This window comes from Perognathus longimembris, chromosome 17, assembly GCF_023159225.1.
Source record: "Perognathus longimembris pacificus isolate PPM17 chromosome 17, ASM2315922v1, whole genome shotgun sequence".
In the NCBI taxonomy this organism is placed as follows: domain Eukaryota; kingdom Metazoa; phylum Chordata; class Mammalia; order Rodentia; family Heteromyidae; genus Perognathus; species Perognathus longimembris.
This window is the reverse complement of record NC_063177.1, coordinates 36,412,846-36,428,358: the sequence shown is the minus strand read 5'-3', so window position 1 is coordinate 36,428,358 and position 15,513 is coordinate 36,412,846. Positions and strand designations below refer to the sequence as shown.

The following is a 15,513-nucleotide window of genomic DNA, read 5'->3' as shown; positions in this document are numbered from 1 at the left end:
GGGCTGAAACTGCACGACTGGGGAGGCCCTCTGACCCTAGCCTCTTGACTGCCTGCAGATGAACTGACGGTGCCCCGATACCGCACAGAGAAGCCCTCCAAATCACCCCCGCCACCCCCTCCCCGCCGGAGCTTTCCTTCCTCCCATGGCCTGACCACCACGCGCACGGGAGAGGTGGTGGTCACCAGCAAGAAAGACTCAGCCTTCATCAAGGTGCCACTCCAAGCCGGTGGGAATCCCAGGGGTTTGAGTGAGGGAGAAGCCTGCGATGACCCCTGGAAACCCTCAGGGTGGGAGGGGTCCTCTCTCAGAGATAGTGGGAGAGAAAGAGGTAGAGGCCAGTAGATCCCAAGATCGATCGTGGTAGATCCCAAGAGTGTGGATTTGCGTTCATTCTCCCCAACAGCCCCGCCTGGTGGGGGCACTTGGGTGAAGATGGAGGAAGTAGCAGGTGCTGAGCCGGGGTAGGTGGGAGATGGTCTGGGGCCTTGGAGATAAGCTGATGCTGGAGCCTGCTCTTGATGGAGCACCTGGATCTTGCAGAAAGCTGAGTCTGAGGAGTTGGAGGTGCAGAAACCCCAGGTGAAGCTGCGCCGGGCTGTGTCTGAGGTGGCCCGCCCTGCGTCCACACCACCCATCATGGCTTCGGCCATCAAGGACGAGGACGATGAGGACCGCATCATTGCTGAGCTGGAGGTGGGTTAGAGGTGTGCCCCTCCCGCCCCCCCCCCCCCCCCGGCCTCAGCCAGGCCCACTTCCCTGCCAGACTGGCTCCAGGGTGAGGCAGCAGGACCAGGGCAGGCCGTGGTGCTAAGCCTGCAAGCCATTCTTTTTTTTTTTTTTTTTGGCCAGTCCTGGGCCTTGGACTCAGGGCCTGAGCACTGTCCCTGGCTTCCTTTTGCTCAAGGCTAGCACTCTGCCACTTGAGCCACAGCGCCACTTCTGGTCATTTTCTGTGTATGTGGTGCTGGGGAATCGAACCATGTATACGAGGCAAGCTCTCTTGCCACTAGGCCATATCCCCAGCCCCTGCGATCCATTCTTCGTGTCCACGTTTCTTCACTGTAAAATAGAGGGGTCAAAGCTGGGGGCTGGTGACTCAGGCCTGTCATCCTAGCTACTCGGGAGGCTGAGATGTGAGGATCACTGTTTGGAGCCAGCCCAGGCAGGGAAAGTCTGTGAGATTCTTATCTCCAATTAATCGCCAAAAAGCTGGAAGTGGAGCTGTGGCTCAATTAGTAGAGCACTACCTTTGAGCAAAAAAGCTCAGGGACATCTCCCTCCCAAACCCTAGGACCAACACTGATAAAAAGGATAAAAGTGTTGAAAGTCCCTCCCTGAGCCAGGTGTGGTGGCACACGCCTGTAATTCTAGCACTTGGGAGAATCTTCCTGGGCCCCTCTTTGGAGGTTTTAGGTTTTTTTTTTATGGTAGTCTCTGAGATTCACTTGAGCACCCCCAAGACCCACTGTACTTACTGTGGAAGCTCCACGCCCACATATTCTTTTTTTTTTTTTGGCCAGTCCTGGGCCTTGGACTCAGGGCCTGAGCACTGTCCTTGGCTTCTTTTTGCTCAAGGCTAGCACTCTGCCACCTGAGCCACAGCGCCCCTTCTGGCCGTTTTCCATATATGTGGTGCTGGGGAATCAAACCGAGAGCTTCATGTGTAGGAGGCAAGCGCTCTTGCCACCAGGCCATATTCCCAGCCCGTCACGCCCGCATATTCTGAGATCATATGTTCGAGTACAGCTAATGCGCTGAGACCATCGCCTGAGTATTCTGAACATACAGTGCTTGAGATTTCCATTGTCCAAGGACCCTGTGGCTCTCCAAAGCTGCAAGCCACTGCACTCTAACGCCCAGCCCCCAGCCCCTCTGCCCCAATGCCTGGAGCCCTGAAGCCTTAGGGACCACTGAAAGAAGAGAGAAAATGAAGGGTGGAGCCTGCTGGCTGCTATGGCGATGGGTTAAGGGGTGAGGCTGGGGGCCCATGCCATCCCAGGCTACCCTCCCCATGGGTACCTGTGCCATCAACCGGCACCCTCATCTTCCCTGGAGCCCCCTCCTCCAAACCTGCCCCACCTTCTGCTCCCCAGGTGTTTGAGAGAAGCTCAGTGTCCTCCCTCCCCCCTACGCCCCGCCGTCAGCCGATCCCCATCTTGCTGTCCCCTCAGGATCTGGGGGCCCCCGGGGGCTCAGCCCCAGGCCCCATACGGAAGGTAACGGGGCTGCACCCCCCCACCTCTCACAGCTTCCTCTCTGCCTGTGCCTCCACAGCTTCCTGTCTGCACCTCTCACGCTAACCTGCTAACACGCCTCACACCACTGCCCCTGCTTCCCACACGTGGGCTCCCCTCCCCCACACCAAGGGCCGCACACAGCTCAGCCTTCCTGTGGCCCCCTAGGTGGGTCTTCCCCAGAGAGTCCAGCAGCCTGGGTGTGCGGTGACCCTTTGAGTCCTCCTTCTGTTACAGGCGTGGTTCCCAGTCTGGCTGGCAGTGGCCCGAGTGTTTTGTCCTGGCTGGCAGCATGGGTTTAGATTCTGACCCAAAGCCTGAAAGTTGTCTTGGGTCAAGAGTGTACTTCGGATCTGAGAAGATGACAGGGTCCAACTCAAAATACTTTGTCTGGCATGGTGCTGGTGGCTCACACCTACAATCCTAGCTACTCAGAAGGCTGAGATTTGAGGATCAAGGTTCGAAGCCAGCCTGGTCAAAGAAAAAAATCTGTGAGACTCTTATCTCCCATTAACCACCAAAAAGCCAGAAGTGGAGCTGTGGTTCAAGTGGTAGAGTGCTAGCCTTGAGCAAAAGATCTCAGGGACAGTGCTCAGGCCCTGAGTTCCAGCCCCAGGACTAGGAAAAGCAAAAACAAAAAACAAAAAAAGTCTGGAGTCCTTGCTTCGTTTCCTCTCTCATGCCCTACTCCGCTGCTTGTGCCGGGGGAGGCGGTCCGCTTTTCCCACTAGAATCTATGCCTTGCATTGTGGGAGCAAGATAGCTCCCCTACAGTCTTCCCCTGTCCCATGTCCCCTTTGGTTGGGGAACTTGGGATGGAAGACACCCATGCTACTTCCTTCGCTGCTGGTTCTGTCTTTCAGCATTGGGAAGTTCTTCCTTTTCTCTAACTTCAGTCCTTTGCTATTTTCCTACTCCACTTATCTTTCTTGGGAATTTGGGGGTGGACTGTGACTGGGGAAGTGACGGGGGAGGGATGGGGCCGCTCCCTCTGCCTGCCCAGGTGGGGGCAGGAGAGTTTCTGCCCCAAGAAGCGGCAGCGTCCTAGTCACACACCCCTTCACCTGCTTTGTGTGGTTCTTTCTGGTGCTCAGTGGATTCCTGATGGCAGCCACCTGAATTCTGGCCTGGCTTGAGGCCTTGGTGGTACTTTGGTCTCCTGGCGGGGCAGCAGACAGACATCAGACCCTGGGCAATGCTATGTGCTGGGCTGGGCATGGCCCAGAGCAGTCTGAGGAGCCATCAGGGGCTGAGCAGTATGGGAGGGGCCCCTCCTGGGTGGCTGTGTCCCCTCAGTGCCAGCTCTGCTGCTCTCCAGTTCTGGGGACCTGCCCCTAGGGGGGGGTCTGATGGACAAGGCCCTTTCCCTAACCTTTTGGGCCTGGCTGTCCCTCTGCATCCTGAGTGCCATCGGACAGTGGAGCCGGGCAAGTAGGGACTTCTCTGCCTGCCTGCAGCCCCCCCACTTCCAGGTAAGCAGCTGCAGGGCTAGGGGGTGGCCTTGGGAGGGGTGGTTGAGGTCTTTGTTTCCCCACACGTCCCTACACAGCTCCTTTTAGTGGAAAGAGCACTGGACTTGGAGTCAGGCTGTCTGGGTTCAAGTCCTGGCCCTGCCACTAACTGAGGGTCTGTGACAGTGGGTGACACACCCAACATCCCTCCCCTGTGAGGTGGGGGCCGTGAGGGGCTCCTTTCAGGGGTGTCTATAAGCATGAAGAGGAGGGTGTACATGAGATAGAGTCTGGTAGATGCTTAGAACTGGGCCATGACTCACTCAGACTGGGAGCTCCTTGGGGTCCTCTGTGGACCCCAGTCAGGGTCAGAGTGGATGCTTACACGGGAGCAGGCACCCAAGGGTGTCCAGAAGAGGACCGGCCAAGGATGAGCCCCACCCTCTACTGTGAAGCCCCATTCGGAAGCATTTACAAGGGCGGGAGGGACCAGAGCCTCTGGCTGGAGATGGGGATGATGGCTTTACCCTCCCAGGCTGGGGCTGACATTTGCCCTATGCCCTGGGAAGGTCTGGATCATTCCGTTCAATTCAGCACATAGCTGCCATTAGCTCACCACATGCCGGGCACTCTGCTCTGCACATTCCCACGTGAATTGGCTAAATTCACCCCCAGCCCTACTCTACTGCAGAGGGGAAGGAAGACTGGATGAGCCCTGGGACTTGCCTCCAGGTTCAGCCTGGGCAACGAGGAATGAATATATAACATATATTATATATACCCTTATTATATATAATATATATTGTATGTGCCCATATTATATACAATACAGTATATACATATAATATAACATATACATATGTATGTGTATATATATATGTATATGTATATATACCTGAGCTTCCTGGTAAACTGGTGTCTACCTGGAAGTAGGCTGTGCCTCCAGTGGCCTGGGTAGCAGCTGTTACCCTTCCCCTGCTCAGTGTCCCCCATCTGGGAGAGCCAGGGTCTAGCCTTACCCATTTCAAACTTCCCATCTCAACTAGGGCTGTAGCTTGTTGGGATCCCATTCTTCCTCACGTTTCTTCTTCCTCCAGGCTGCCCCGGGTCCCCGGGCATTCTGTGTCCCACAGATCATCTTGACAGAGTGTCCCCCCAGCATTTCTTCCCCACCCGAGGCCAGCTTTGAGAAGCCAGGTCCCAGGATGGCGCCCATGCCAAGACCCCGTACTCTGACTGGCAGTAGGAGGGCCTGGAATGGTCCACAGGCCCTGCCTGGGCAGGTGGCTGAGGCTCCCTGGCCCAAGAACAGCCTGATGCCCAAGGAGCAAGGGGAAACTCTGAAGAACCTGGCCATAGGAGGCCAAAGCTCAGAAGATGTAGGAGCCAGAGCCCCCTGTCCTTGGGGACCCACTGTTCCTGAGAAGCATCCAGAAGAGACTCCCAAGGAGTCCAGGCGAGCTAGCCAAACCTGCCCTGAGGAGCAGCCTGCAGCCGGCCCTGGCTGCTCAGTACGAGGCTCCACCCTGCCGAGGATGGACAGTCTAGAGGAGACGCTCTGGGAGCTGGAAGCCACCCTGAAGGAGATGGGCACTGCCCCCACCACGAGGCACCCTGGAAGCACCCTGCCCCCGCCCCCCAGGCCCCAGGTGGATGCCTCCCCTCAGTCTTCCGCTGTCTTCCTGCTCCAGTGTCTGGCCCTTCAGAGTGGAGGGGCTGGGGGCTGCTGGGGTCCCACAGCAGCTCCCTTCCCACCCTTCTCTCGGCCCACCGCCTCCTGGAAGCCCACTGCCGGGCAGGGGCATGTGGTTGAGCCTGGGGAGGCTGGGAAGCTAGCCTGCCCAGGACTCAGCCCTCTCAGCCTCGGCAAGGCACCGGAAGGACCTCCCCCTCTCTACTCTGTATCTGTATCCCAGCGAATAAAGATCTACCCCCCTCGTCCACTTCACGCTCCCCACTCCTGTCTCCAGTTCTCTCTGTCTCTGTCATTTCTCTGCTTGCACTTTTGGGTTCCCAGAGCACCTCTGGGCGGGCCTGGCCAAGGGGGCCAGGCTTGCCCACCTTTGGGATGACTTCCCCTTCCCCTCCATTACAGGGCCTGAGGTTGCCGACCTGGCTCTGTCTGTTCTTAGAGAATCCCTACACCCCCCCACCCCCGCCAAAAAAAGCAAAAGCTGAGAATGTAGCCGAGAATTACCATGTACACGGTCTTAGGTTCAATCCTAGAAACACACATGTGCGCACGAACGCGCACACCAGAGCACTCCCCTGCCTAACCCTGCGCCTCTGGGACCATTGTGGTGTGTCCCTCGCCCAGAGCAGACACGGTGCTAGGGGCCATCACCTCCCCAGAAGGGCACCAGCTGCCTCTGGGCCACTCAAGGACGCCACCACAGAGGCCCCGGAAGGCAGTGTGGGGCTGAGCGTGTTGTGGAGCCAGGGGAGGGCCTCTGGGAGTCTCACGGAGGGTATCTCAGTCTCAGAGACCCCTCTGCTGCAGGTGCCACGTGAGACGCCGCCACCACAACCCTTTCTCTTTCTGCAGAGTGGCGGCGGCAGCGTGCCACCCATGAAGGTGGTGACTCCCGGGGCCTCTCGGCTGAAGGCGACGCAGAGCCAGGTGGGCAGCCCTGACAAAGGCAAGCACAGCAAGCAGAGGGCGGAGTACATGAGGATCCAGGCCCAGCAGCAGGTGAGGGCAGGGGTGGGGGTGTGTGCTCCCTCCGTGTGTTCTGAGCCTCTGCTTCGAGTCACTCTTCCTGTCCCTGCCAGGCAGAACTGGCTCCCACCTCCCTCCCGTCCTCAGACCTTGCATCTGGCTACCCTAGGAGTCCTCTGCTCCAGGACTGGGAAACCCTGTGCCCTGGTGACACGTCACTTGCTACTGGGGGTGAGAGCAGTCCCAGGTGCCTCACCTTCCTGCCCACCTCGCTTGCCTCCTCCTCCCTCCCCATGCGCTGGTCCTACCCGCTCTTTGGTCCCCCAGTTTTGCTACTGGTTCACCACTGGGGTGGCACTGAGGGGAGGACATTTGGCCTCAGTCAAGAACAGGTCAACAGGGCACTGGAGGGGCACAACGACCCTGCACCCTCACCCTTGGGTGTTCATGGCCTGTAGTGTGCTGTGTGGTCAGGTCTGGATGTGGAAAGATCTGCCAAGCACTGGGTGAGCAGCCCCAGGGTGTCAGGAGGACACCCATTCTGGTGTCAAGGAGGGCCTTGCTCTGTCCAGATGCTCTGACTTCCAGCAGGTCCTAGGCACAGAGGCAGGAGGTTAGAGTTGCATGAGTGCATGAGTTGCATAGTTGCATAGAGTGGCCTCCTTTGCAGATGAGGGGACAGCTCAGAACAGGAAAGGGACTTTCCACAAGGGCCCGTAAAATGGCATCAGAGCCAGGAGTGGCACTCAGACAGCCCAAAGCCACTGCCATGCAGGTACGAGGTCAGCCTGCGGACCTTCCAGCCATCCCTCCCCCTAACCTTTCCTCACCAGCCCCCACCTTCCTCCTCATGGCCCCAGATGAGTGTCCTGACCAGGCTTGCCCGTCCTCTCTATCCAGAAGAGCAGCTGACATTCTAGGGTGTTCACTCGTGTCCGGCATGTATGCTTGCTGTTTCCTTTCTCACGACTCAGGTATCTTTCTCTTTTTTTTTTTTTTTTGGCCAGTCCTGGGCCTTGGACTCAGGGCCTGAGCACTGTCCCTGGCTTCTTCTCGCTCAAGGCTAGCACTCTGCCGCTTGAGCCACAGCACCGCTTCTGGCAGTTTTCTGTATATGTGGTGCTGGGGAATCGAACCTAGGGCCTCGTGTATCTGAGGCAGGCACTCTTGCCACTAGGCCATATCCCCAGCCCCTACGACTCAGGTATCTTATTGTGCCCATTGGATAGATGGAGAGACAGAGGCCAGGAAACAGGACACAAATCAGGACCATCTCACAGGCCTCCCCCAAGTACACACATGCACTGCCTGTAGTTACACCCCACTGTTACCCATCCTGTCTCCTCCGTGCCCCGGAGTGCCACCTCTTCACCTGTTGCCAGATGTTTTATCTTGCCTTATGGATCAGGTGCCTCCCTCTAGGCTGCTCTTCCCCAGGTTCCTCAGTCCCTTCTGGCTGGGCCTCCCTCCTTGACCTGGTGTCCTTCCCACTCCTATCGCCCCTCATGTTAGCCCTTCTGCTGCTTCCTTTCTGGGCATTTCTCTGCTACCCACTCCTTCCTTTCTCCATTCTCAGGTGCCTTGGCCCTGTCTCCTCCCACCACACCCTCCTCTTCCTGGGGATCAGGCTTCCCTCGCGCTCTGCTCTGCCCACCCAAGTCTCTGTGCTGGGGGTCACTGCCCCCACCGCTAGGTCTTCAGGGTCCTTGGGTATCTAGGCACCACACACCTCCCAGCCTGTGACTGCCTCTTTGCTGGCCCCTTGAGAAGCACTGCCTACCCCTGGGGTCCTCCCAGACCCTCATGCCTAGGGAGGCAAAGTGCTCTCCTCTGTACTTACCTCTGTCACTCGCCCTATGCTAGAAGAACGTATTTAGAAGATTTCTTCTTTCTAAAACTCCATCCCTTCTGCTCCCAGCTGGAATCCCTTCCCTGTTGGCCAGGATCCTTCCCTGTCAGTTCTGTTGGTTCCCTTGCTGGGCCTCCTGGGACCCTTCCTCCCGACACTGTTGTGCTCCAGTCACTCCCATGCCTGGTCCCCACCAGCCCACGCTGTGATCTTGGCCCTGGTCCTCTGTTTTCTGCAGGCTTTCTTTCTCTCTCTGTACAAGGGGACAAAAACATGAAGCAGGTTCTGAGATCCCAGGTCCCAGTGGCATGGGGAAGAGCTTTGAAAAGCTACGCAGGGAAGAGTCACATGTCCTCACTGAGCTGATGGACTATGCATTCGCCAGGTGTTCCTGCTTGGTGGTCAAAGCCGTCTTCCACAATGATGAGATGGAGAGAAATAAGAAACGGGGAAGGGGCTGGGGATATGGGGATATGGCCTAGTGGCAAGAGTGCTCACCTCGTATACATGAAGCTCTGGGTTCAATTCCCCAGCACCACATATATAGGAAAGGCCAGAAGTGGCGCTGTGGCTCAAGTGGTAGAGTGCTAGCCTTGAGCAAAAGGAAGCCAGGGACAGTGCTCAGGCCCTGAGTCCAAGGCCCAGGACTGACAAAAAAAAAAAAAAAAAAAAGAAAGAAAGAAACAGGGAAGAGCCAGGTGCTGGTGGCTTATACCTGTAATCCTAGTAACTTAGGAGGCTGATATCTGAGGATCGCTGTTCAAAGCCAGCTCTGGGCATGAAAGTCTATGACACTCATCTCCAATTAACCACCAGAAAAACCAGAAGTGGTACTGTGGCTCAAAGTGGTAGAGTGCTAGCTTTGAACAAAAAGAGCTCAGGGACAGCGCCCTGGCCCTGAGTTCAAGCTTCACGGCTGAAAAAATTAAAAGATAGAAAAAGAAATGGGAGGAAGAGCATGTACAGGGGGGCTGGGGATATAGCCTAGTGGCAAGAGTGCTTGCCTTGTATACATGAAGCCCTGGGTTCGATTCCCCAGCACCACATATACAGAAAATGACCAGAAGTGGCACTGTGACTCAAGTGGCAGAGTGCTAGCCTTGAACAAAAAGAAGCCAGGGACAGTGCTCAGGCCCTGAGTTGAAGGCCCAGGACTGGCAAAAAAAAAAAGTTTGGAGTAACCAGGCACCAGTGGCTCACGCCTGCAATCCTAGCTACTCAGGAGGCTGAGACCTGAGAATCGTGGTTCAAAGACAACCTGGGCAGGAAAGTCCATGAAACTCTTATCTCCAATTAACCAGAAAAAAGCCAGAACCGGAGCTATGGCTCTAGTGGTAGAAGGTCAGCCTTGAACAAAGAAAGCTAAGGGACAGGGCCTAGATGCTGATTCAAGCCTCAATACTGGCAGGCATGTGTATGCATGCATGCGTGCACAGGTACACACACATGCACGCGCACACACACACACACACACACACACAGCTTGATATGGACACCCTTCTTGCATTAACAGTAAGAGTTCTACAGACCACACTGTCTCGTCCCACACATATGAGGGTCCCACCTAGAGTGTGAAGGGACAAATGGGATGTCAAGGCACCCAGGGATGAGTGGAGCAGTTGCCTACTTAGGGGAAGTCCCACAGCACAGCTTCCTGCTCTTGCTGGTCTCTGGGAGGCCCTGGCAGTGGCCCAGACACTTGAGGGGAACAGGATGGGAGCATGGGAAGGGTGGGGCCTGCATCCCCAGCTTGACAACCTTGAGTTTTGGATAGACCTGAGATCAGAGTCTCCGGGGAGGGAAGATGGCCATGAGGACCTCACAAAGGAGCCACAGAGCAATCAAGAGTGGTCTCTGAAGAGGGACCCTGGAGGCAGCCACAGAAACCTGTGAATGCTGGACACAGGGAAGGAAGGGCCCTGCGGCCAGCGGTGGCAACAGTTTGAAGTCAGGTGTTCCAAACATCAAAGCTTATAATAGACCAAGGTGCTAAAAAGACACCAAAGGGAAGAGCAAAAGCTTTTGACTAGAAAGGCTGGTTCAGAACAAAGAGGCTATCCGGGAGGAAACCAGCATCGTGCTTGTGGACATGGTGGGGTTGAAGGGACACGGGTAGGAGACAGTAGGTGTGCTCTCCTCCCATGGGGTTCTGGGAGAAAGGACTCCCTGCAGGGAAGGCTGGAGTGGGGGAGGGTGGGTAAGTGGCCCCTGGGATGGGATGGGTGGTGGGGGCTTCTGGGCTGCTGGGCTGCTGGGTTGAATATGTCTCTAGCTCAGGTACTGGAGGCTTGGGAGAGACAGACCTGCTGGTCCTGAGGTTGTGGCCTAGGAACCCTGAGTAAAGGAGGAGCAGCCAGGTGGGGGTTGGGGGGCAGACTAGAAGACCTACAATCTTGCCTTGACTTCCATAAAGGGGGAATGTCCTGTCCCTTGTAAATGGCAGTGTCATAAAACTTGGCTTGTCATCCTGTAGGCCATTCATGCCCCCGGGGAAGAAGAGCTGGTGATCCCCCAGCAACAGAGTGGCTCTCTAGCAGGCAGGCCAGCAAAGACCTGCTGCCCCTACAGCGGAAGGCAGGGCTTGCTTGAAACTTGAGCGGGACACCTGGGAGAGTCTGTGTAGAGCTAGCCACAGAGAGCTGTCTGGTCATATGCCACACAACTCTATTTTCAGCCGTGTGTGTGTGTGTGTGTGTGTGTGTGTGTGTGTGTGTGTGTGTGTGTGTCTGCTAGTACCAAAGCTTGAACTCAGGGCCTGGGTGATGTCCCTTAGCTTTTTCACTCAAGGCTTGTGCTCTACCACTTGAGTCACAGTTTCACTTCTACCTTTTTTTTTTTTTTTTTTTTTTTTTTTTTTGTGGCTAACTGGAGGTAAGAATCTCACAGACTTTCCTGCCCCACCTGGCCTTGAACCACAATCTTCAGCTTTCAGCCTCCTAAGTAGCTAGAGTCACAGGTATGGGCTACTTGCCAGGCTTTCAGTCTCTGCTTGCTTGCTTGCTTGCTTTTTTGAGACAGGTCTAGCCTTGTAGCTCAGGCTGGCCTCAAACTCTCAACGCTTCTGCCTCAGCCTCCTAAGGGCTAGGATTTGAGACATGTCACACTGCCTTTTTTTTTTTCTTTTTTTGAAGTCAAGGCTATCCAGTTGTCACACAAGGCTACACGGTGCATAGTTACCCTGAGAATTCAGCCTGGTTTGTTTTGCCCGAACCCAGGGATTCCCAAAGTCAAATGTGTAACAGACTCACCTAGGTCCCCTGCTCAAAATGCGCATTCCCCAGCTCACATCTGAGAAGATTCCGGAAGGGAAGCTGGAGCCTGCCTCTGTGACACATGCCACACGTTGCTCCTTGGAGGTGATGCCCAGGCTTTGGAGAGCACTGCCTCAGAGAGCAGCCCTCCAAGACCAGCACAGACCCAGGGAGTCTCTGGGAGGTGGGGAGGAAGGTGAGCAGAAAGTTCTGGAGCTCAGAGCCAGCCAGGGAGCACAGCTTATGCCCTGGGGAGTGGCCTCCCTGCTACCCATCTGGGTGCTGAGAGTTGGGGGACACTGCTGCCATGGGGTCTTTTGCACCTTGAGGGGAGGCTGGGTATCACAAGTGCCTTCTCCCCCAGATTCCCAGCTGGGGCTTTTTGGGGTGCCTGGGGAGACAGGCTCATTCCTGTCTCTCCCAGTGGCCCCCCAGCTGAGGCCTGGATGTTCCCCGATGGCTGGGCTGGGCTGCTGACCCCTCTGCTTCTGGCTCCAGATGCCTCCCTGTCCCAGCTAACCTTTCGTTCTTCTCCCTTCCCCCTCCCCACCCTCTACCCCACCTTGTCCCCCTCTGCCTGTCCTGGGCCGGGTCTCTCCCGTGCTTCTCGGTGTCTCTCTTCTGCCTTCTCTCTTCCCTATCAGTAACCGTGGGTGACCGCCCCCCCCACTCTGGTTTTAGACCCTTTGATCCAAACCCCACGCCCCTCCCCCACTTCCTGTCTGTCCCTGCCCGGTGCCCCATCTCCCCAGTTCAGGGGACCGCTCTCTCTCCCTCCCGATGCCCCGCAGGTTTCTCGCTTTTGCAGTTAATTCTCTCTCGGATTTATGGAGGTTTATCCATTTTTCAAAACTTCAGCGGGGAGCCGGCGCCCAGGCTCTCCTGTGCTCTCTCTGACCCCTGCCCCTGTTTTTGTTCCAGGCCACTAAACCATCTAAAGAGATGAGCGGGTCGAATGAGACCTCGAGCCCAGTCTCAGAAAAGCCCTCGGGTTCCAGAACCTCCATCCCTGTATTGACTTCCTTTGGGGCAAGGAATTCTTCCATCTCCTTCTAGAAGCCCCTCCCACCTCCATCCCAGCCTGTGCCCTCCCTCACGCCTGCCATCACTCCCTTCCTTCCTCCCTCCCTCTCCACTCCACCTCACTCTGCAAGGGTTGCCGCGCGCGCGCGTGGCCCTCCTCTGACCTCTGTATCCATCCCCCCATTGGTGTTTTTGGTTTTTAAAATGAATCACTTTAAATTATCTCCTTTAAAAAAAACAAACAACAACTTTAAAAGCAAAAGAGTACAAGTGAAAACCAAACACACCGCCTTCCCTTGACTTCCCCCTGTTCCAAGCGGCCTGTCCTTGGCCCGCGTCCTGTCATCCTTTCTCCCTCTTCTCTTTCACCTTCTTCCTCCCAAGTCCATCCTGAAGTTCCCCTCTCCTCCCGCCCCCTCCTGCCTTCCCCCCCCCCCTAATTTCCCAAGAATACCCGGAACAAACTCTGAGCCACGGAGACTTGGAGCAGCAAGAGACTCCTCCCCTTACTGCGTCCCTTCCTGGAGGAGCGCTGGACATTGGACCAACCCCAGCACCAGGCTGGACCGTGGGACGAGAAAAACCCTGGCCCTGGAGGTGCCCCACTCCCCGTCCAGCCTCAGAAGAGACAGTGAACGCTGCTGCTACTCCACCCCTTTCCTCACCAGCCCCAGGGGGCCCGAAAGACAGCCAGGACTGTAGGACTTGCCCGAGAGGCCAGGGGCTAGGTCCCTGGGGAGGAGCTGGCTGCTGGGCCGGTGCTATGGGAGGGAGGAGTTCCTGTGCCCTGCAGACAGACATCCCGCCACCCGGGCAGCACGCACAGGGAGGGGCATTTTAGTTTCCTAATTTAGCACTTTAAATGCCATTAACTTATTTAATGGGGGTGGGGTGGGCTAGGTTGAAGGGCCTAGAGAAGTAGATTTGGAGGGTGTGGTGGTGAGGGAAATGGGGACGGACCCACGGAGGGAAATGGTGGGGTGCAGTGAGGAGAAGCTCTGCCTGGGCCTCACAGCTGGGGGAGGCTTGACCTTCAGCTGTCCTCCTTGCCATTCGAGGGTGAGACCTGTGGGGATCCGGTGATCACTGGTGAGATGTCTGAGGGTCCCCAAAGCCTGAGCAGCAGGCCAAGTGCCCTCCCTTGCAGAAGCCCCTTGTAGGGCGAGAGCACTGGTGTTGGCTGGCAGCCCTCCCCCGCCCCCCCCTCCCGGGGGCACAGAGGGGCCAGCGGAGGGGGAGGAGGATGGGCGGGCGCCCCATTGCACAAGGTGTATTAAGCACAAGGAGTGGGCCTTAAGATTGGTCCCCGTAAAAGCACAGGACAAAGGAGTCATGAAAGGAGACAGGACCCCAGGATTTGGGGTGTGGTGGAGGAGGCCCGTGCTTGGGGGCAGCCAGAGGAAGCTAAGGAGGGCTTGGGGAGGGATGGGAAATGGGGTTGTGTTTCTTCATTTATTTGGTTCTTGGTTTCTGTTGTTTCATCTTTGTTTTTTTAGCTTTGGATCATTTTTGTACCAAGGCAAGCAAGCCTTTTTGAGAAATAATAAGAGGAAAAAAAAAAAGAAATCCCTCCTGGAAGAGAAAAAGAAAGGAAAAAAAAAACCTAGAAAATAGGAGAAAAAAAAAAAGGACCTCATAAATGATGCAATTACTTTTAATTGCAGGCAACTCTTTACATTTAAGTGAAGTGTCTTAACATTTTATATTGTTTTAAAAATATATTTACATATTATATATATATGATATACGTAATATAAATATATATAAATATTTAAAAAAAGAAAAAAAAAAAGAGAAAACCACGGCACGCTCTCCCTAGCCGCTGTTTCGGCGGGGGGGAGGGGGCTGGGGACAGGCACGAGGCCTGGCTTCTATGGTCCAGTGAAGCGGTTTGGTTTGGTTTGGCTGTACAGAGACCCCTGACTTAGGAGGGGAGGGGGAGAGGTACCCCCCTCCTTCCTTCACGCCATTACACTCTGCTTGCTACTCTTTGCTTGTCCCCTCCCCCCCACTCAGCCCTGTGACCTGGGTGTGTGCCCCACTGTCATTGTCTTGAGTTGAATGTCCCTTTGTGGGGGGAGGAGGGAAAAGGGGGAAACGTCCACCCATGAGGGGCACGGAGGGAACTGGGCCCCGCCCCAGCCTCTCAAGTACAGTCCAGCTTTCTTCCCTTCGGTGCCTGCACATTTATGGGCTGGGAGGCATTTGCGTGGGAGTGTGTGCAGCCTGTGTGTGCGCGTGTGCGTGTGTGCATGCTAGCACAAGCCCAGTGGCCATGTATGCAGAGGCACGGGACATGCGTGCACAAGGCATGGCCTATCACATGCAGGGGAAGTGTGTGCATATAGGTGCACGTGACCTGTTTGGGCATTGGCATGCAAATGTGAGTGTGAACATGTGTAATGTACGTGCCAACATGCCTGGCTATCTGTATAGGGACCGTGTGTGGATGGACAGAGGTGTATCCATGGAGGTGCATGTGACCTGTGTTTGCAGGTGTGTATGTGTGCACGTGAGTGCTGGTGCAGACAGGAGTGTGGGAGCCCCTCTGTGGGTGTGCGCGCGTGAGTGCACGCATGTGTGTCCCATCATTCCTGCACCGCCCTCCCAGCTCTTTCCAAGCCCCCCCATCCCCCCCGGCCTCTCAAAGCCCACAGCACGTCAATGACCCCAGCTGCATGCGCCTCGCTGCTCCGTCCATCCGTGTGCTTGACCACGAGAAACTATGACGTCCTGGGGACCCCTGTACCCGGTCCCCTTGCCCCTGCCCACTGTGCTGTGTTAATCGCATGGGGGGTGTTTCCTCTCCTGCCCCTTCTACAAGACACTGTTTCCCCAGGAGCCTCAGGGCCGAGGCTCTGAGTGGGGTCCCGGAGGGATCCCCGGGCCACCCGGGCTCCACACCCGCCCTGTCCACCCCGTAGGGCTCGTGTTGGTGTAGCAGTGATGGCTTCTGTGGATGTTCTGTGACCTCTGTCGGTGTAACTTGACAATTTTTAAATGGAAAAGGGTTGCTGTGTTTTTTCTGTCTCTTTTTTAATGT

The 15,513-nt window shown here is 56.0% G+C and overlaps 1 protein-coding gene across 1 annotated transcript in view; it reads left to right on the top strand.

Annotated features, from left to right (window-relative positions):
- Srcin1 (SRC kinase signaling inhibitor 1) overlaps positions 1-13,172 on the top strand; it is a 73,503-nt gene extending 60,331 nt beyond the window's left edge. The window contains 6 exon segments of the mRNA XM_048365532.1: positions 59-213; positions 544-696; positions 2,097-2,219; positions 4,786-5,337; positions 6,234-6,380; positions 12,369-13,172. Coding sequence (XP_048221489.1) covers positions 59-213; positions 544-696; positions 2,097-2,219; positions 4,786-5,337; positions 6,234-6,380; positions 12,369-12,503 — 1,265 coding nt within the window. The 3' untranslated portion in view covers positions 12,504-13,172.
- The last annotated feature ends 2,341 nt before the right edge of the window (positions 13,173-15,513 follow it).